The sequence below is a fragment of the Nymphaea colorata genome, chromosome 4 (genome assembly GCF_008831285.2).
Source record: "Nymphaea colorata isolate Beijing-Zhang1983 chromosome 4, ASM883128v2, whole genome shotgun sequence".
Lineage (NCBI taxonomy): Eukaryota > Viridiplantae > Streptophyta > Magnoliopsida > Nymphaeales > Nymphaeaceae > Nymphaea > Nymphaea colorata.
This window is the reverse complement of record NC_045141.1, coordinates 18,926,843-18,947,524: the sequence shown is the minus strand read 5'-3', so window position 1 is coordinate 18,947,524 and position 20,682 is coordinate 18,926,843. Positions and strand designations below refer to the sequence as shown.

The window sequence follows — 20,682 nt, the reverse complement described above, 5'->3', positions numbered from 1 at the left end:
AATCCTGCCAACATAGTGCCTAGTCCAAGTGAAACCAGGTCCATGCGGCCTCTTGAAGGGACGTGATCCTTGTTAAGTACTAATTGCCAATCATTAAGAAGCAAGCAAGAAACCATGGTGGAGTAGATAAAAAATTAGTTAACAAATGATAAATTCTACCATCGTCAAAGCATGAATTTCAGAAACCCAAACTTAATTATAAAGGAAATTGGTCCCTTTTACGCATGAATCGAAATAAATGGCAGTGATGTTACAAAATAATAAACATTTTATATAAAGCTATTATCCTAGTAAAAGAATAAAAAAATTGCACGAATTTTAGAATCTAGGCTCTTAATTATACGGATCCCACCCACATGGTTCGACACAAATCGTGGTCCCCATGTAGCAAAAGAGTACCTAAGCGTAAAGCTATTTAATGAAAGCAAGATCAAGAGTCAAAATCCCATCTCATTTTGGTTTGGACAAGAGAACTCAATATAATTCCATCTTTTTGCGAATACTCTGGCAACTGTGACTTGATTTTTTTTCTCAATTGTATTTTTCAGTGGCAGAGGTCATGATCATCAAAGACGTGTTTGATCTCTTGTATTAAATTACAATAAATCACATAAAATTTCAAACAAATCCTCCTACAAGGCTCTTTGCCAACGAGAACGGGACTATTACGACCCTAAGTACTTTCGAGGAGAAAAAAAAGAGCTTCGCTGTCCAACTCCAAAATCAATGATTGAGAAACAGGCTGCGGCACTGTTTAGCAGTATCATCCGGGCTTACCACTGAAAAACATGCAAAAGAGAAGATTAACTGGATTTCTCACTCTCTCAAAAGCTCTCTCTCTCTCTCTCTCTCTATATATATATATATATATATATATATATATATATATATATATATAGACACACACACAACACACAAACCTGTGTGGCCTATCGTGCGCTCTGACTCAAAAATCTCATAATCGTTCCCACCCTGCTTAACAGTTTCAATTGAACAAATCAGCATATTACACGTATCATGTTGAACAGCCAATCTCAAAAAAGGAAAGGAAGAAGAAGAAGAAGAAAGGCAGCATTGCAATTGCAAGGACAAACGGTCACGTGCTCCCGCTTTCCCGCAGCATGGGAGAAGAATGGGAATTCTCACCGGGCAAGACATCACACACGCATACACAAGCTCTTGCGGTAGGTAAATGCCCTTTTGTCTAGAAAGCAGACTTTCGCTACCATGATACTAGAATGATATTTACATGTTTCCCAGTGAAAAAGAAAAGCTAAAGTGGATCCATACAAGGTGGACAAAAGTAGGTCTTCCTCCGGTCAAAGAAGTAGAATAACAGCCAAAAGCAGGAGAGTGCAGCGCACAGAAGTTTGAACATGTCAAAGGCTTCCATAGAGGAAAGAACATGAAAACTTTTGCATGGATACCTGTGGAGCACTAGGTGTCTGTGTGTGTGGACATGCAAGTGTGCCTGAAAGCATGAACTAGAACAAACGAATGAAACATATACCCTAGGATAATGAAAAAGTGAAGCTAAGCAAAAAAAAATTCATTCATAACAAACTAATCACTCGGTTTACCTTGTAAGTTTTATCCCCAAAGAAGTGTATTTCTTTGAAGCCTTCAAGATAACTTAAACAGTATGTTTTGTCCCAACCATGAGGAAAAACCTAGTCAACAGAAATTTCTGAAGTCAAAAGACTTCTTTCTATATAAGTCTTCATAATTTTCATGGTAGTATCCATAAAAGAAAGAAACTTACATCAAAACTTATTTGTCCACCAATGGAAAATGTAAGGTTTAGATGTGCAAACTTATCTCTTAGAACAGAAACCATTTTTGAGCGTATATTATGAACCTGCAAGAATCAGATTACGAATAAGTTCAAAAGAGTCTCCATGAACACATAAAATTATAAAGAAAGAATAATCCCAAATGCCAAATTTTGTTTGCCTTTTCATTTTTAGAGAAGTACCATAAACCCAGGCAAAATGTTCCACATGGAGGGAGGTTCAATGACATTATTGTGGCTGCTGTATGCCACCATTTTCTCAGGGATACTTGGTCCGTTGTGCATGAAGAAGCTTCATATGAATTAAGGGTTTTTTTCTCGCTCTGATTAAAGAAGATCCTCTATGCTGAAGAATGAAGAGCATACCTTATCAAACTTCTCAAATTCATCCCTTTCCTCTTGACTACAATTTCTCCCAATAGGTGAAACATTGAGCATTCCACTTCTGAACTCTATGAAGGTTCCTCTGCAATATGCACCGACATAAAGTATCTGAATGATCTAAAAATACACGCTCACAGTTCTAATATTCTTTGGTAGCTAAAGCCACCTACAAGGAGAATTTCAAACTAACAAAGTAAATCCTCTAGCAGCAAGTTAAAATTGAACTGCCAAATCAAAAAAGGGGCCTGGTTGATAGTAGCAGCTAAATGACACTATTTGACTAGCTGTTGATAGGCCATTGATGCAAAGAAGTTAAATAAATTAATGTGCACGTACCTTTTGATTGGAATGTCCAAGTCAGCTATGTAATGGAGTGTGAAGTTGATAAATTCCTGCATAAGTCACAGCAAACCACTGTGTAAACATTGGGAGGATTTTCGTGCTTGATAAGTCTAAAATCATGAGATATTACCTTGAGCTTGTCTTCTCCAAGAAATGATTTCAAGCTCTGCAAAATGGAGAATATTAACCTAATTGTTTCCCTTGATAAAAAATATTGGCGAATATTTAAGAACCAATGACATGCCATTCGGGAGAAAAATATTAAAAAGAAGCTGTTCTTTGACCTACAATGGCAACAAAATGGCCTGACAAACAAATTATTTCCAAAGCCAACCCAGATAGTATAAAGAAAAGAGGTTGATGTAATTTTTCACTGCAGTGGACTCCGCAAACTTACCTGGGTGCCAATCAGCTGGCCACTTTTGTAAGCAACCAAACCATTCTCAGAGAAAACATAATCATAATCAGTAATTACTGCAAGCAAAATGAACATCTTGTCAGCGGTTAGTTGTCTAGGCCAGCATCCATATGCATCTGAGTATAAATGTAACAAGCATGACAAAGCTGGTCCATCTGGTTAATGTCCCAAGTTCAGATAATTGCTTGCTCAAATTAAAGGAAAAAACATAGAAAAATAGATGGGAGGTCTTGCTGCTAGAGGTGAACTACCATGCAAGAATGGATATCGTGGCACCAAACACATATTCAAGTTTTCAGAGATGAGAAAAATAAAGATAGAACAGGAAAAGGTAGAATACAAGGGTCATCAAATGTCCATCTGAGTGGTTGATTCATCAATTCTTTGAGATTTAAATGGTTACAAAGCAAGTTGAGCCAGGGGCAGGAACAGGCATTTTTTCGTAAGAGGAGACACTTTTTAATTTCCAGATTTGTTACAGGGCAAAATTAACAACTTTAGAAATGTTAAACAGTAAAATTTAGTTCTCAAAAAATGAGATTTGGGTTGGGAGCAGGAGGGGGGGTTGCATGCTCCCTGCTAGCCACTCTTGGCTCCACCTCTGAGACAACCAAAGCTGATTTGTGCTGTCATCTGAGGTTCAATTTTGCAAAGAATGTACCAGAAATAACAGATAACAACTTCATAGCATATGCAGCATATAAATAACATATAAATAAAAACAGAGGGCAAATTGTATATTAGCATTTTCATACTTTATTTTTATCCCATTTCATGGCTGATTAACAATGTGATGTAGTTATCAAACAAATCATCATCTACATAAAGCTAAATACTAGATAGGCACAAACATACCTGTCTTCCCGAGTTGCTCCGATATTTTTACAAGATCAGACCCTCCAACAACACCAACAGTTACAACCTGCTTTTGAAGTTATTAAATTGCAGAACAGCTAATGCTTAAAGCACAACCCAGAAAATACAAGTCATATACCTCTTTGAGCTTCTGCATAAATTCTAGCATCTCTTGTGTTACTACCTGAATATTTAATTATATAATAGCGTCATATTCCAACTATTATCATTTAAAGTAAAAATAAATTGAACATGATTCCTAGCAAAGTTATCATAGAACCCCAGTGTTCATTCACCATTCTAACCAGTAAAATTTTCAAAGACTGCACATGACCAAAAAAAAACCACTAATTCACCACTACAAGGACCAAGATATCTTCCTGGTACAATTGCTTCCAATGTTCCTATGCACATCTCATCTACCAATCAACCCATGCTTCAAAAGATTTAAGATGAAACTATGTTTTTATTGTTATATTATTCTCCTAAGAAGTTCGGTAATGGAGATTTATAGGCATTCAATCTATCATAGTATTGCAACATACTAATGCCACTATGAGTTCTATGAGTTCTATGACATAAATTATGACAACACAGATAATGAAATAATGCCTAGTCACATGGGAAAATTTCTGCATTTCATGCCAGTTAGATTCAACTCATCTTGAAAAATATGGTAAGATTAACGACAGAAACTTCTCCAGGATCAGTCCAAATTTTTTTCTCAAAACAAAAATTAACTGTATATATATATATATATATCTATACACACGCCATAAACTGCTCTGAAGCAGTAAAAATAGACCATAAACAAGTTATTTTTTCCAAGTCAGTAGGTCTATACATAAAATCATACATGCATTTACATGTGCCTACATGCTCGTGAACATCTGCATATGCACATGTAGATTATTTTTGTCGCCTAAGAAGTTCGTTAATTGGGAGAGACCGTTTTGCTTTTTCAGAAAACACTTGCTCATAGGCATTTAATCTACCGTAGTATTGCAACCTACCATTTTCATCATGAGTCTATGACATAAATTATGACAACACAGATAACACAATAATGCCTAGTCACATGGACAATTTTCTGCATTTCTGCCCATTAGATTGAAATCATCTTCAAAAAGCTGGTAAGATGAAAGGCAGAAACTGCTCTAGGATCCGTCCAATTTTTTTTTTCTCAAAACAAAACTTGACTCTACATATATAGACACCACAGATATGCACACCACAAACTCCTCTGAAGCAGCTATACATAAAACCGCACATGCACTTAAATGTCCATATATGCTCGTGCACATCTGCATATGCACATGTAGATTATTTTTATATCCTAAGAAGTTCAGTAATGGAGATAGACCATTTTGTTTTTTCAGAACACACTTGCTCATAGGCATTTAATCTATCGTAGTATTGCAACCTCCATTGCCACCGTAAACTATGCCAGTATAGATAACGCAATAATGCCTAGTCACATGGGAAAAATTTCTGCATTTCGTGCCAGCTACATTCAACTCATCTTGAAAAGGATGGTCAGATGAAAGCCGGAAGCTTCTCTAGGATTAGTCCAAGTTTTTTTGTATGTACACAGACACACAGACATGCACACCACAAACTTCTCTGAAGCAGCAAAAATTGGCCATAAACAAGTTCTTTTTTCCAAGTCAGTAGCTTTATATATAAGCTCCTACATGCACTTACATGTGCATACATGCTCGTGCACACGTCTGCATATGCAACAGTAGATAGACATGTAAACAAACAAAAGAAAAGGAAAAAGAAAATTGAAGCTTTGTGTCTGCTGAAAGCTAACAAAAGGTTGTAACTTAGAGATGGATCAATAAAATGATTATTCCTTATTGCTATTAGCTAAGTTAGTAGGAAAAGGTACCTTTCGTGGAGCTGTAAGTGTTCCATCTACATCAAACAAAGCAATAACACCAGGCTTCCTACCAGCCATCTCCAGACTTTCTGCATTTGTATGTAAGATGGCTTAAGTATCGAGGCAAATTTATCTATGGGAACCCCGAGAGGGAGGGGGAGAGAGAGAGAGACCAAATAATAGCGGCACAGAAAGAGAGGGCGAGGAGGGATCAGTCAGGGGAGCTGCCGCCGGCGATGGCGTTTCTGGTGCAGAGCGTTCCTCTGTGCCGAAATGCTGGCACCGATGAACAGTGCACCCTACTGTGTTGAAAAAGATGAACCCTTAACGTGCAAAAACAAAAATGCCACGAAGATAGTCGCACCCTTGGAGGTGCGACATTCGTTCTGGGAAAATAGTCTCGGATCCACTTGATTTTGGCGGAACTTTTATCCCCTTAATTTGTAGCGTAAACATGCCTCCCTTTGTGAATAAATCTTTCAGGTTCTGTCAGCTGCAACTTTTGTCCATTAAAAATGATTTCCGAGGTAAAGCAACGTTAATTTGCTCACCGACTCACAGAGATCCATGACACTCATGACTGAACTTTAGTTTCCCCCGCTGGCAAAGTATAGTTTGCCTGCAGGAAGAAAATGCAAGTTCGAAAACAGGAAATTTCATGGCAGAAAAGAAACCAGAGGAGATCTGATCGCGAAATGATTTCACACTTTTCGCTTGGTTTCAGCAAGCGGATCCGCTAAACTAGCATCTCGTCAATAGGATTTCAAAAGAAAAGACAGGAACAAGAACGAATGAACGTTTGTTTGCTCCCCAGTATATTGCGGCAGGTGGAAAAAAACGAAACGCCGCGAAGCAATTCTATCCTCTCCCACAGCTCCAAGAAAAGAAGAACCCAAACGAAAATTTGTCACAAAAGAAAAAATCACAATGTGAGAAGGAAAGAAATGACAATGAGCTGACCTCTTTTCCGGTGAAATGAAGGAAGGAGAGGAGAGAATCCGAGATCTCTCCCTCGGAGATCTCGCTGTTGACTTGCTACTTATCTCCGTTGCAAGGCACGGAAAGAGAGGGAAGGAAGGAGACGAGGAAAGCCTTTATAAAAGATTGCCCGGGAAGGAAGGAGGGCGCATATCTGGAGAGGGATGAAAAGGACAAAAGGGAAAGCTTTTGAGAGAAACTTCCGCCACGATCCTATTCTTTACCTGATATTACGTGTTCGAGTCCACCTCTCCTTATAATGACAGATTCCGTCCCACCGCTGATATTAGTTTGAGAATGATTTTATGCTGTCCTCACAGTTTAAACATAGAGGACATTTTGATAACTTTATACGCTTATTTTTTTATTTATACCCTTTTCGCCTTGTCCTTAATTTTTGAAGGTGCTTTCCATATTATAAGGGCGGAGGAGCCTTGACCACCCTTTAAAAAATTTTAAAAATAAAATCAAATGTAAATTTTTAAAAAAATTATTTACCATACATAAAATAAATATTAAAAATATACTTCAGTTCCTATTAAAATTTTGAAACTATATTTTGACCTTTTTCATCAAAAACTTTGGCTCTACCCCTAATATTATAGCATTAACATGAAAAGACATGTCGCCATTTTTATCATAAGGGTATTTGATAACTTTATATGATAAGAAAATTTTACCCTTGTAACATTGAGTTTTCCATTTTACTATGAAAGGTATTTTGATTATTTTCAATCCATAATGCATGGTCCTTTGTTAAGAACAATAGCGTATAACCTGCTTTGCGTCTTCACAAGCCACATAGAAAAAAGAAAAATAAATTAGATAAAGAAAAGCTATTTTGCGTGTAATCTTTCTCTTCTGGAAAGGGTAATTGTCAACTCTGGTAAGCTTGATGAAAAGGAACTAAAGGAAATGTATGTGTGTGTGTGTGTTATGTTGGGGCAAGTAAAAACCATAAGTTAAGAAACTACTTTATCTTTTCTTTTTCTTTTTTTTTGCATTCATTGATCAGAAATCACCAATGGAAACTTAAAATCTGACCAACCAGTTGACTTTTAAATCTACTATGAATAATTGCTCGATTTTAATGTGTATTAAACATTACAAACAACTGTTTGAATTCACAAAATCGTATTTGGAAATCAAAATGTAAAAATGTAATGGTACAAATTTCACGGGCATTCTCCTTTTAGTGTTGTATGAAAAAAAAGGCAAAATCTTTTAGGGATTGACTTAAAAATGCGGTTTTTGTTTTTTTTTTTCACTTTTCTTCTAATTTTTAAATTATTTGAATCTTTTTGTAATTCCTCAAAAACATTAAGTTAGAGGTGCAGCAAAAGTAGAACATAAGTTTCTGAACCTTGGATCTTTGCATGCAGCAAGTGGAAGTAACCCCCTCATTAGCGAGCCCCCATTGACACGTAACAGTGCTGGTCCTTTAAAACAGTGCTTAGAAACATGGAACCAAGGACAAACTAGAATGCTCGAAATAGTTAGTTGGGCTGGTGGACTTTTGAGAGTCCGAGAATCAGTTCGGTTTTTATAGAGTATTATTTCTTTATATTATAAATTGTGATATAAATGACAGTTGAGTTTATCAAAGGCGGGTTTAAGAAAACCGGCAATCAAATTTGATGGTTTTCAGGTTAAGAACTGTTGCCATGATTGAACGAGTCAGATGCTTAGAGTACACATATTTTAATGTAAAATAATCATAGTTGAGTGATGCCTAATTTTAGGTGGGAGCACACGATGGACATGGTATTATCTCCCAAGGCCTAAGTTTTTGAAGGCTATTGTAAAACACAGTATATAGTAAATGCAAATTATATCCGATGGCAATTAACTTAGAGGACTCATTGTATCTCTGTCGTTCTTATATGAGCATTTTATGTTTTTTTTTTTATAGATTAAATCTAATTTGATTAATCTAAATTGAATAAAGTGAATATTGGACATTGTATAACACTCGACCCACTCTTGAGCTTGGACCCTTGGTTTGGTAGATCCCAATTTACTTCCTAACAGTTTTGGCTTCAAATATAAAAAAAAATTAAGAATTAAAATAACTAACCATTCAACAACCTTTCTTATAAAGTTTTTAAGATTAGTAACAATCTTCAATAAAATACTAAACTTTTAAGTGTTATAATTATTTTTAACGCACACATATCCATGGAACCTTAAATTTGAGGGTTCGATTCAAATTCACTCCAAAGCTTGGACCCTAGTTCGATGAATCTCACTAATCACTTAACTATCTCTTCTCATAGGCCGTTGAAGATCTTCTACCATTTTAATGTGAGAATAAACTTTTGAAGCGTTCAATTGTTCCTGGTTTGCTTTGTTGAGGCCCTTGCGATTTTTGTACGGATCGGCCAGCAGGCTAAGGGCTGCCTGATTTTGCTCGTGTTTGCGTTGTCTCAGAATCTGTGGACACGTCGTATGCGTATAAAACAGACGTTCTCTGGAAGCGAGAGAAATCGAGCAACGAGAGTGGGAGAGAAATGGAACAGGAGGGTGGGGAAGAGAGGCCTAGGTTCTTCGTGGCGGTACACGTTGGGGCTGGATACCTCTCACCCGTGAACCACAAGGCCTACAGGCGAGCCATGAAACGCGCCTGCCTCGCAGCCGCGGCCGTCCTATCCCAGGTCTCTCCATCTCTCTCTCTCTTTCTCTCTCTGGGGCTTACCCACAAGGAATATCGTGCTAGAACTAGTTCCATCACAAATTTGACTTTGGAACGGTCACCTGATGCATTAGTGGAAGGTAGCTGGAAGAGCTTGCTTAATTGAAAAGTAGCTAATCGAAGTCCCGTATTTCCTGAACTTGTAAAAATTGCTTTATGCCTGGTTACAACTAATGCACGAAGCTCCCATGAAGTTTTCAGAGTCATTTTTTGCAGACCACCAATGGGAAAATGCAGAGACATTGGCAGGGCTGTTGTTTCTTTCTTGGTAGTAGTTAGTTAGGTTCCGAAGTAAAACTCGACTAATAACGAGCAGACGGCTATTGTGCAACTACTTGGCAATGGTCGTAGGGGAGGAAGCTCCTTCCTCATTAGTCTCCTTAGACATGCTTCAGTTGAGCAGTCGTCGGCTTCTTCCCCGCTAATTAGTCTGTATAGAAACAATAAAAGGAGCAGTTACGTCCGACGACATCGCGATATGGGTTAGTGATGGGGTCAGAATTTACTTTAGGATTTGAGATGAAGTAATTATTTTCCTTTATTTTAATTGGAAAAGGAAATAAACTTACAGTGTTCTCAGTTGTTTCAGTGATATATTTGATAAGTCTCTAAGTCATGTTTATTATCCCAAGTTTCTAACCGAGGCCTTGATACTGTATCCTGTTGCAGTGTATTCATTCTTTGATGAATAAAAAAAAAATTTGATTTGTGGAAACTGATTTTGAGAAACAAGGAATCTTGATATTTTAGTGGGTTTCTGTTCGCAATTCAGGTTGGAGGTTGTTGCATTGATGCTGTTTCAGCTGCTATTAAGGTGTTGGAGGTATTCTTGAGTCTCTATTTGTTTCCTGTTCTGTTCGTTATCAATTGTCTGTTTATTTGTTGTCAACATTCCTGAACTCTGGGGTTTTGTCTGTCATATGTGATCATAATATTGATATAACAATATCGAGCCCCTCAGGTTTTAGTATATGTGTGTGTGTATGCGTGTGGTGCTTGATTAGGTCCTTTAGAAAACTCATGGTGCAGCTACATTCCAATTGATTTGTTCAAACCAAAGCTTGAATAAGTTTTGCTAAATCAATGATAAATAAGATCCTAACGATGCCTTTGACACACATCTCGTTACTGCCTAGAGAGGGTGGGCATTAGAAGTCATTTCTTTAGTTACCATTGTCACATAACATGTAGGCAGTTTCTTCAAATCAGAAACAGATATATTATCATCTACCGATGTATTCTCAATAGCTGCACCACAAAGAAGAATTAAAGTTTTACCAATTGCTTTTGAATTTCAAATCTTTTGTCATTTATTACAGTAAGCCCCATAACATCATTGCTTTAGGAGTTGATTGCTGGTTGGCAATGAGTTTTCTTGCACATTCTTTATTTTCATATCTTAATTTGTCAAGTGGAATTATGAGGTGTGAGAGGACTTCATAAATATCTTCCCATTGTGACAATCTGATATCGGCAACAAAGTTAATAATATTCCATGGATTAGACAATTAGATATTGTATTAATGTGACTGTTTGGTGGCAATTTCTTGACAGTAAGAAAAAGCAACCAGCCAAATTTCATCACTTTGAAGTTTATATTGGGTCCGTTCTGCTAGGGTTCAGGAATCACTCCTTTCCTAATCTGATGCATTGATTGTTGTGGCTTCTTTTTTCTTCTTTTGAAGTGATGATTGGTTGACTCACAACAGATTCAAGCAGGTATCTTTTTTGCTGGAAAAAATCACAGTTTTTTTTTTAAGGCCTTAGCGAAAGGATACAAGATACGTGGTGAAAGTTCTGGACATTTGCATGTAGGAAGTTATCTTTATGGTTACTTGTTTATCCATTAGAGCACAAGGCTTCACACAAGCATTCATCTTTTCCTAAATCAGTGTTACTTTACTGCATAAACAGACCTAGGCATGTGTCTAATGTCGCTGCAAATTATGTATTTACCATTTTTTGATCTGTGCAAATCTATTTTATAGGATGAACCATGCACAAATGCTGGGCGAGGATCAAATTTAACTGTGGATGGTCATGTAGAATGTGATGCTAGTATTATGGAGGGGGATTCTGGAGCATTTGGAGCTGTTGGAGCAGTGTCAGGTATGTTTATGACAAAACAACTTGATCAATGTTCTTCCAGAGGCATTACATAGCTTGGCTTGTAAAAATATGATATTGTATTCTTTGTTTCAGACTTTTAGTTGCTACTTTAATCATGTCATCTTATTCTTGGCTGTTATATGTCTACTAACATATATTAAAATTGTTTGTTGTAGATCAGGTGTGCGAAATGCTATCCAAATAGCTGCTACTTTAGCCAAAGAAAGCATGATGGGCCCTTGTTTGCTTGGTCGAATACCTCCCATGTAATACGTACCTCATCTTTTGTTACTAACTTTCCAAATTTGTAGGACAACTTTGATTCATTAGCTTTCACAAAACAAGAAGTTCTCTGGCGTCACACACACACACACACATGTATGTGTGTTGCAAAATCTCATGAAACCCAGGCTGAACCGGAAAGTTTATGTAAATGCTGAAAGCCTGAAAATATAGTTTTTATAAAAGATTTGTATAATAAAGTTTTCCTGAAAATTCAAGGGGGGCAACTGGCCTTCTGCATCCTTTCCACTCCTATTCCACACCATAAAACTATCCATGTGGATGTGACCTTTAGGTTTAAGAATATGGGAATCAGCCCAGAATCCTTTTTTGTATGAATCCTTTTTTGTCTATGCTTTGCCATAGATTGGATTTTGCAAGTGGAAAACTCAGACTTTTGTTTTTTTATAATTCTTTTTTACATAAAAAGGCATGATTTTGTAAATTCTTAGATTATCAAACATGATAACACCCATGTGGTTAATTTTATAAAAAAACCCTGATGGACACAACATATAGGTAGTCTATCATACTTTAATACAGATTGTATTTGCCTACTCACACACACTTGTGCATACGTAGTTATAAATTATAAATGCCGGCAGCATTTTTAGAATCTTGCAAATGTGAAAATTGTATGTTGTTTCTAATATGTGGAAGATGTGTTGATATGTTGGAAACATTTGGCATTTATATTTTGATATTTTGATATTGAGATAGTCATGGTTTGTCATTTGATACGAGATAACCATGGCTACTCTCAAAAGGTCCTCTGGCTGCAATATTGGAGCTGGGTATACGTCCTGGTAAACCTCAAGGGTTTTATTGGCCAAAAGGATGCTTGCTGATGTACCTTGGCCAACCTCCAAACAAGGAGGATAAAGGATAAGGAAATAAAAAAGGGGTAGCAAAGAAGTCAACAAGGAATAATTAACAGAATACCTAGAACTCCATTCATTCTTTTAGGCCAATATAACAATCTTTCTCTCTCTTTTCCCACCCCCTTCTACACCACCCCCCAAAAAAAAAACACTCCATCCCTGGCCCCCAAAAGAGAAAAAGAAAACCTTCTCCTCTAATAGAAGACCTAAAGAACAAGGGAGAGCAGAAGACCTTCAGAGAAATGTTGTTTCAGGTTCAGTTGTCCATTTATTGGATTTGACTGTTTTCTTGGGGCTTGAAAATTCGGGAAGATTGTAAGTTTTTGGTTTTCAAGCCTTATAAAATTCTTCGTTGTGCTTTAAAGTTTAAATGGGTACTCTAGGTCTTGGTTTTTTCAAGATGGATAATGTAGAAAACATATATGGATAATTTTCTAAGACAAAATGTAAAATGCCTGGATTTTTCAGTATGCTATTGTGTTGGCATGCTTTAAAAACATCAGAACTGACTCTCACAGCTCACATGTGTGATCTTGACAATGTGTTTTGTTGTTACTTGGAAAGACCAGTTGAGTTTATTCCAAGGAATAAATTCAGTAATACTTGCACAAAAATGCATAAAAACCAAGATTCACAATCCATTGTTCAAGTCCAGATATTTGTTCTTTATTGAAGTTCATATATTTCTCCTATATGCTTCCTTACAAGTTACAATTTTAGTTCTGGCCGTTCACTGGTAAATGTACAAGTTCATATTGGCTGGTGTATCCAGATGATCACTTTCGTGATATTTAGTTTATTCAAGTAGAATATTGCTTTGATATATCTGTCATGCATTGTCTAGGAAAGTGCAGAGATGTTTGTGCAATAATCATTCACTACTTTGATAACTTGCCAAGTACTTGGGATCACTTTTCAATGAACCTAAGCAATAACAAGAGAGAAAACAAGTGCTCAGAGCTGCTTGTATCTGAGTTATGCTTTTGTTCACCTTATTCTTGAGTTCATTTAATTTCAAATACAAGTGACTAACAAACTTTTTTTTTTCTTCTTTGAACAAGCAATAGGTTTTTGGTTGGTGATGGGGCTCGGGAATGGGCAAAGTCCAAGGGGATGATTCCACCAGGGATGATTGAAGAGATTGGTGCGGTATATCTCTCACTTGCATATTGTTCTGAAATTCTGTTTGTATATATGGGTCAGACCTTTTATAGGCTGCTTTCTTTTTGTCACTGCAGCTTTTCCTTTCTGTGTTGCTTATAAATGCTTATTTATTTTTTTTATGTTGATCTAAAGTGGATGATCACTGAGAAGGCAAAAGCGCAGTGGTTGAAATACAAAGCCATGCTTGCTGATGCCAAAGCAATTGAAGATGCTTCTACTGGAAAACTTTCAGCTTCAAAGGTCCAGATGGCCATGACTTCAGGTATGCAACTGAATCTTGTCTTTCAGCCTATGCTGTTCATTGTATTGTGCACAGGAAAAAAGGCTTTGACACCTACTTGATATGGCTAGATAGTGGTGCACCACCTAGACACAGCTTGGACTTGATTGAAGCATTGTCAGGCCTATGATAACAATTGTCTAAGTTGATTGAGTCCATCTTCATCCAAATTATGTGTTCTTTGGCTTGCTTCATAATTATTATTTGCAAGCTTTGCATATCCATGAATCATTATCTATGAAAGGTGAGTATGTGTGCGTGGCCCCTGCATCAGTTTGGACATGAATGCATGTGGGTGCTACTAGTGGGTATGATGTATGATCTAGGTATGGCTGCAGATATGTGGTTCAGATTCAGCCTGAGATCATTTCTTTATAAACGTGCACATATATACACAGGCAGGCACTATTACATGTCCATTTCATATCACATTCATGTTTGACATTGATGTGGCACAGTTCTCGGACACACCAACATACCTCAGTGGCACAATTAAGCTAGTATGGAAAATCATCAATGCTTTACTATGAACTTCAGCTATTCCTTTTTATGTTGCTAATTTTCTGTTCACTTGATTTCTTTTTTCTTTCAAAACTGTTATGAATCATGTTAACTTAAGTTCATACTTAATGCCTTCAGCTATAATGATTAGAAGTTGTTGTTTAGGAGTTTACTTGAGAGATGGTATTTATGATTTATTGCTCTTCTGTACATGTATATGGGTAAATAGTAGCTAGAAATAAGTGTAGATGCAGAATGCAGCCTAGTTGGGGATTTTATGTTAATCTTTTTGTTTTCTTTTTTGTAAATTTAAAATACAAGCACATACAGGGTAAGTAAATATGAATACTGCAAATATGATGCATCTGACTGCTCTTTCTCTCTTTTCAGTTTCTCCATGAAATGCTATAGAGACAACATTAATTGAAGGGAGATAAGGATAGTAGTTAAGGTGTATCATGCTTGCAGTAGTCAGAAAGAGAGGGAGAGGCACTCATATAACCTTTGAAAACATCATAAAGTACCAAAATTACACTCATTGGATCCTGCATCAGCATCTGCATCCATGTAATGATGAGAAATGCTGTTCAAGCTTCAAAGTTGCTTAGTGTTAATTACAGCTGATTTGTTAATCTTATGACCCTTTTCCACTGGGGGAAAAACCTAGTTATTTAGTCAGATGACTTCGTCATTGTATTTATGGAATATGAGTATGTTTTAAGGGTTAACTAAAAATTGTAGTGACATTTCTCCGCATAATGTCCTTATCTGGAAAAACATGATCCAGGATGCAAGTCGAACAGTTTAAAGTTTAAACATATCTACATAATTGACTATGTTGTTGCAGTTAGCTGATTGTCAGCTAAATGGTGCAATATCTTTCATATCAAAAATAAGGACAGCAGTTTTGCATATTCTGATGTTCTAATGGGTTGAACACTTTTAAGAAGAATGCAGTTACATGTATTCTCTGCTTAGTTAAAAGATGTGCTTTACCATTGCTTATTTCTAAAATTCATCTTGTGGATCCTACCTATTTACTGAGAAACTGTACTTCTTATTTTATTAACGTATGAGCTGTTGATTGTTGAGTCTCTTAAGGGTAGCATGATCAATGGTTTGATTGCACTTCTATAAGTTTAGGTTATACGTGGAAACACAAGTGTACTTTTTTTTGAAGTTATTTAGAATGAAGAGGGGATGAAACTGTTTTGAGACTCCCCCCCCCCTTCTTTTGCATGCTTCTATACACATCTCACATGGACCATGTTTTTTTCTGAGATGTAAAGCCTCAAAATGAAGGCTTACAAGTGCTATTAATATCTCTGCTACACGTGTATCTTGACATAGGCACTTGCTCTACAGAAGAGAAGCAACAATCTACTGGTTCTTTTGAAGATGGTTCTGTTATGGATACTGTTGGAGCTGTTTGCATAGACAATTTAGGTCGCATTGCTTCTGGAGCATCAAGTGGTGGCATTGCATTAAAGGTAATGTATTCCTACATGACACTTTAGGTGTGGTAGTTGCCTTATTGTCTGGATGTTAATTTTTATTCAAAGCGTAGTATTAGCAACATGATTTAGTTTTAAGTCCCAACACAAACTTGTAACTGTGAAACCGTGCTTCATTGATTTCCCAGTAGATGCTAGACTTTTAAAAATGAAGGACCTTCTCTTCCTGAACATTCATGCCAAGAGGCATCCATGTAACTTCATTCAACTCATCATTTAAAAACATATTCTCATGTCCCCCTGATACAGGGTCAATTTCGTACTTGATTCTCTATAGTAATATTGTACTCTTGATACAATCCTTTTATTACTGATTTATCCTTGTGTTTTTGAAAATTCATTGCTTTTAGTTTTGACTTTGTAAACCTACCTACATCCTATAAATTTCTTATTTGAATAAGGTTTAAATTTCTCGTGTTTTACTTTCTTCAAGGACTTGATATTCAAATTTCAAAATATATACCATCCAACAGGTAAGTTTGGCTTTCATTAATTCCAGTGGGCTTAATGAAGGATTAAACCTCCAAGAGGTGAGTTGTACATCTTCAGGCAAACGACTCATTGCAATGACCTGTGTAGTATGTTGGATCCCAACCTGTCCCATGGGTGCGGGTAAAGGTACCAACGTGGGTGTTGGTATGGACATCGGTGCAAGACATTTTAAAAAAACTTGGGTGCAGGGACATGGCTATATATATACAGACACATATATAGTGATAACAATATTTTGAGCAAACAACTACATAAGCAAACAACTACATAAATCCATTGCTTATATCATAAAAAAATATATACTATTGAACAAAAAAAATACTAAAATATGCCAAAACATACAAAAAAGTATTAAAATATACACAAAAATACAAAAATTAAAACTGCCATCCCAAGTTGTTTCCCGTATCCACACCTGTGTTGGGTCATGTCGACACGGGTACTTCTGCCTTTTAGAAGTGTCCTTGTGACTTATATCCAACCTGCTTCATAACTAGCTTTGCGCCCATGAAAGGCCACAGAGTAGGATACTTGATAATATGAGGCATCTTTGTACAAACACCTCAATATTGCTCATAATCTTTGATAGTAGACTATTTTCATTTCATGTTCCACAAGCGTGAGGTGCTACAGTCCCCTCTTCTCTCTCTCTCTCTCTGAGGAATACGTGTTTGCATTTCATGTGTGAGACTGGTGTTAGAGTTTGCCTATGTTAGATTGGTGGTACAGTTGGCTCTAATATTAGCTTCAGGATCTAATTCAAAACTGGCCCTGATCACAACCAGCCTTGTAGTTGTTTGGGACTGGTTTTCCCAAACTCTCTTTTTTCGTAAATCTCTCTAGCCTACTTTTTCTTTCTACCCACTTTTTTAGGATTGGCCAATACTAGGGACAGAGAGGGACTTGAATATCTTGTCCCATTTAGGGATTAGTTTTTCTAATATATATATATATATATATATATATATATATATATATATAGAAATGGAGGAACTAAACCTTGACAACCACCAAATCTGACAACCCTAACTCCCAGCTCTATGTCTCTCCTTGTTATATTTGATTTGATAGGAAGGGATCAAGGGACAGATAGGAGCTAGAAGTCAGGATCAGATTCTCTCTCTCTTTCTCTCTCTCTCTCTATACCCGCACACACATTCACACACAGAGAAAGAAAGACTTCACTAGTTGAACTAGTAGGAATTGTGGGTTTAGGCCAACTCTGCTAGCCAATTTGCTTGACTTGGGCCACTAGTGAGACCATTTAATACTAGGATGTGTCAGATTGTACATCTGAACATGTTGTCAAGGATATGACCAAAAAGGCATGACACAATTGACATGTATACCATGCAAAAAGTATTTCTGCTTATGCTTATGTGTTAATCTTGTGGTAACATGATCTACATGCATTTGTGGTAAGAATTTCATCTTATCAAGTGTTCTATTCGGCATCTATTCCCAAGGAAAACCTCAACAGCCTCGATTCTTTTGGATGTATATATTTCTTTGTAGATGTATTGAGGGAGCCTCCTCTCTAATGAGGATGTTGATAAAAATTCCTCTTCCCCTCGGTCTCTTCATGCTCCATCTTTCTTTTTTCCCTTAACCTGACAGTCGGTGCATGCTTTAGGGCTTTCCAAGTAATCATTTCCCAAGCTTCTAACCTTGGTAAGTTCAACAGTAGCCAACCCTTGGAACTATACATATTGGTTGATTCACACTACTTCACCATGAGGTCTGTTTGGGAAACTAAGCTACTTTTGACTGTCATGTGAAATCTAGGTCTTGTCGGGAGGTCAAAGGATCTCACACATTTTTTTATGGTAAAAATTGGCCTTCATGGGGACTTAAATGTTAGGATTCTACCCTAGAAGAGGAAAAAAAGTTAAGCTTCCTCCTCGTAGTTATAATTGACAACTATGTAGAAAGGAAAATACGAGGAAAGATGGTGGGACATCCTGCTTTGCATGGTGGCTTTTGACTGGAGAAGGATTACTGACATTTTCAAACAGTAAGCACTAAGCAGTTCTCTTCGATTTCTAATTTATGTAATCTTGCCTCTGGAATTACAGGTGTAACATTACAGGTTTACCAGTTCAATTAGGAACAAATCCAAGTTTGTCTTTCTTGATCAACTGAAAATCTTGCATGAGCCAAGGTCTCTGAAATCTGCGTCCAGAAATAGCGAATAAAAATAACATATATATCTTGGGTCACAGGTTAGTGGGCGTGTTGGATTAGCTGCAATGTATGGATGTGGATGTTGGGCTACTTCAAGAGATCCGTTTGGAGTTCCATGCCTAGTTGGTTGTTGTGTAACTGGTGCAGGTGAACATTTGATCAGAGGATTTGCTGCACGTGAATGTTGTGTTTCATCATCACTGTATGTGTCAAAAACTTGAAGTATTTAATTTTTAGTTCCTTGGCATCAGATTCCTATGTTTTTTCTCTCCTGTGTCTATAAGCTTCATATGTGAAGGTAAAACCTATTAGCATGCTCCACTTTGAGCATAGAGTTGATAACTAGTTAATAACTTCATAGTTCAACCATTTTTCACATTTATGTTCATGCTTATCCATGCCACGTTTACATGGTGGCAGTAACTTGCCCTTTTATTCCTTTTCCTAAAACAGATCTCCTGCTGGTCCTGCCTCTGCTTGTAACAAAGTTCTGCGATCTGTCTCCAAGGGCTACAATGACCACAGTACAAATGGTGCTGGGGTGCTGCTTTTGCAGGGTGATACTATGAAGATTGTAGGTGTTGGTTTGACGTTGTTAATTTCAGATTACTGTCTATTTTGAATGATTGATCTTTCATAATTTTGTCCTCTAGGAGTCAACTGATTTACCAAAACTGAAAGCTGTCGAGCTCATTGCTGCTTATTCTTCACCATCATTTGGAATAGGTTATTTTGGAAGCTCAATGGATCAACCAAAGGTATGAAGTGCCAAATCCCTGTACTGGATTCTTCTTTGGTTCGCCTTTTAATTTTTGTTGCTATATTTCATTCAATAGGATTCTTATGTATCCTCTTATACTCGACAAGAACTTACATGTCCTTTTTTTGCTGTTTATAGGTTACAATTCTTAGCGGGGATGCAAAAAGTTCAGTTATCAACCAATTTGGGGCACGTTTTGATCTCAGTGCTGGGGAGTCCTGATTGATTATTTTCAGGTGCCTCGGATAGGACATTAGTAGTAGAGGTGTTCATGAATTTTATGCATCTCCATGAACATGGCATATTTATGTTCGTTTTGGTGCGTCAAGGGAACTCTGATTTGCTGAATTTTCTTTGGTGCTAGATGATAGACTTAGATTTCCTACAAGTTTGCAAATTATTAACAAGTTTTTGTGGTCATTATTTGCCTGTGAAATCTTATTACGTTTCAAGATGAGGTACCATTTTTGGGATGATAATAATTTTGTAGAATTGCTGTATGATACAACAATTTGGCATTTTGACAAGCAAATAACGAAACTGTTCCTTTGTACTGTTTGACTTACCCTTGCTCATTTGCCTGACAAGATTGATCAACCACGAACACTTCAACTGGTCCTGCTTGTTTTGTTTTACTATAGTTATCTTAAAACAGGTTCATAACCGTTGAGAGCTATATGAACTTCACTCTCTCTCTACATAACTCTATCAGGATCTATGAAGCAAAATTAAATGAGGCAAGTGTTGTAAGCACTAACTCTGGTGTTAGTTGATGGCCTATGGCATCATCAAAACCTTAAATTTGGGTTTATCTAGTCTGTTCTTTTGTAGTATTGCTGCATGAGGCTATCGTCATGCTCTGAAAAAGGAAAGTCAAACATTCTCCTTTCTAATCATCTGCATTACACTCACCTAGGTTTGACCTGCCATACGGACGCCTCGTGTAAGCTTCGAACCTACGGTATGGCAACAGCCAACAGCTTGGCGATATAAGCCCCTACAAGATGAACGGAAGCACCTGGGATGGAAGAGCTTTACTACGAATGGCTTTGTTACTGGGATGCATTCCATGTCCACAGATTTCCAATGTCGGAAGGGAATTCAACTGCTTATACGCCACTATAACCAGAAATGCAGCAAACTTAAGACGATGAATAGGATATAAACAC

At 37.0% G+C, this 20,682-nt stretch overlaps 2 protein-coding genes across 7 annotated transcripts; one reads left to right on the top strand and one right to left on the bottom strand.

The window, feature by feature from the left end:
* Positions 1 to 474: 474 nt before the first annotated feature.
* LOC116252111 (phosphomannomutase) lies at positions 475 to 6,791 on the bottom strand. Its single transcript, XM_031626182.2, has 12 exons — positions 6,637 to 6,791; positions 5,686 to 5,765; positions 3,931 to 3,975; positions 3,792 to 3,858; positions 2,916 to 2,992; positions 2,649 to 2,684; positions 2,513 to 2,568; positions 2,159 to 2,258; positions 1,763 to 1,858; positions 1,581 to 1,670; positions 921 to 972; positions 475 to 779 (listed from the first exon to the last, which is right to left on the bottom strand). The coding sequence occupies exons 2-12, from the start codon at positions 5,752 to 5,754 to the stop codon at positions 724 to 726; spliced, it is 744 nt and encodes a 247-aa protein (XP_031482042.1). The 5' UTR covers positions 5,755 to 5,765; positions 6,637 to 6,791; the 3' UTR covers positions 475 to 723.
* A 2,222-nt stretch (positions 6,792 to 9,013) lies between these two features.
* Positions 9,014 to 19,967, top strand: LOC116252847 (putative threonine aspartase). Of its 6 annotated transcripts, none has more exons than XM_031627433.2 (12): positions 9,170 to 9,308; positions 10,119 to 10,160; positions 11,032 to 11,065; positions 11,335 to 11,455; positions 11,637 to 11,721; positions 13,680 to 13,767; positions 13,915 to 14,044; positions 15,914 to 16,053; positions 18,792 to 18,955; positions 19,207 to 19,327; positions 19,407 to 19,511; positions 19,652 to 19,967. In XM_031627433.2, exons 2-12 carry the CDS (start codon positions 10,138 to 10,140, stop codon positions 19,733 to 19,735), a joined length of 1,095 nt encoding a protein of 364 aa, XP_031483293.1. In that variant the 5' UTR covers positions 9,170 to 9,308; positions 10,119 to 10,137; the 3' UTR covers positions 19,736 to 19,967. The 6 variants fall into 6 exon arrangements, with proteins under 6 accessions (XP_031483289.1, XP_031483287.1, XP_031483288.1 ...); XM_031627431.2 differs by having other exon boundaries at positions 10,119 to 10,169; XM_031627429.2 differs by lacking the exon at positions 11,032 to 11,065 and having other exon boundaries at positions 9,014 to 9,308.
* Positions 19,968 to 20,682: the final 715 nt, after the last annotated feature.

Excerpts from the sequence above, each read along its gene's own strand:
- LOC116252847 (XM_031627427.2), top strand. The coding sequence starts at position 9,165 with ATGGAACAGGAGGGTGGGGAAGAGAGGCCTAGGTTCTTCGTGGCGGTA. Across the intron at positions 11,456-11,636 it reads AGCTGTTGGAGCAGTGTCAG|GTGTGCGAAATGCTATCCAA; the intron begins GTATGTTTATGA and ends GTTGTAGATCAG. Across the intron at positions 18,956-19,206 it reads TGTTGTGTTTCATCATCACT|ATCTCCTGCTGGTCCTGCCT; the intron begins GTATGTGTCAAA and ends TTCCTAAAACAG.
- LOC116252111 (XM_031626182.2), bottom strand. The coding sequence starts at position 5,754 with ATGGCTGGTAGGAAGCCTGGTGTTATTGCTTTGTTTGATGTAGATGGA. Across the intron at positions 3,976-5,685 it reads CACTTACAGCTCCACGAAAG|GTAGTAACACAAGAGATGCT; the intron begins GTACCTTTTCCT and ends TTAAATATTCAG. Across the intron at positions 2,685-2,915 it reads GCCAGCTGATTGGCACCCAG|AGCTTGAAATCATTTCTTGG; the intron begins GTAAGTTTGCGG and ends TCCATTTTGCAG.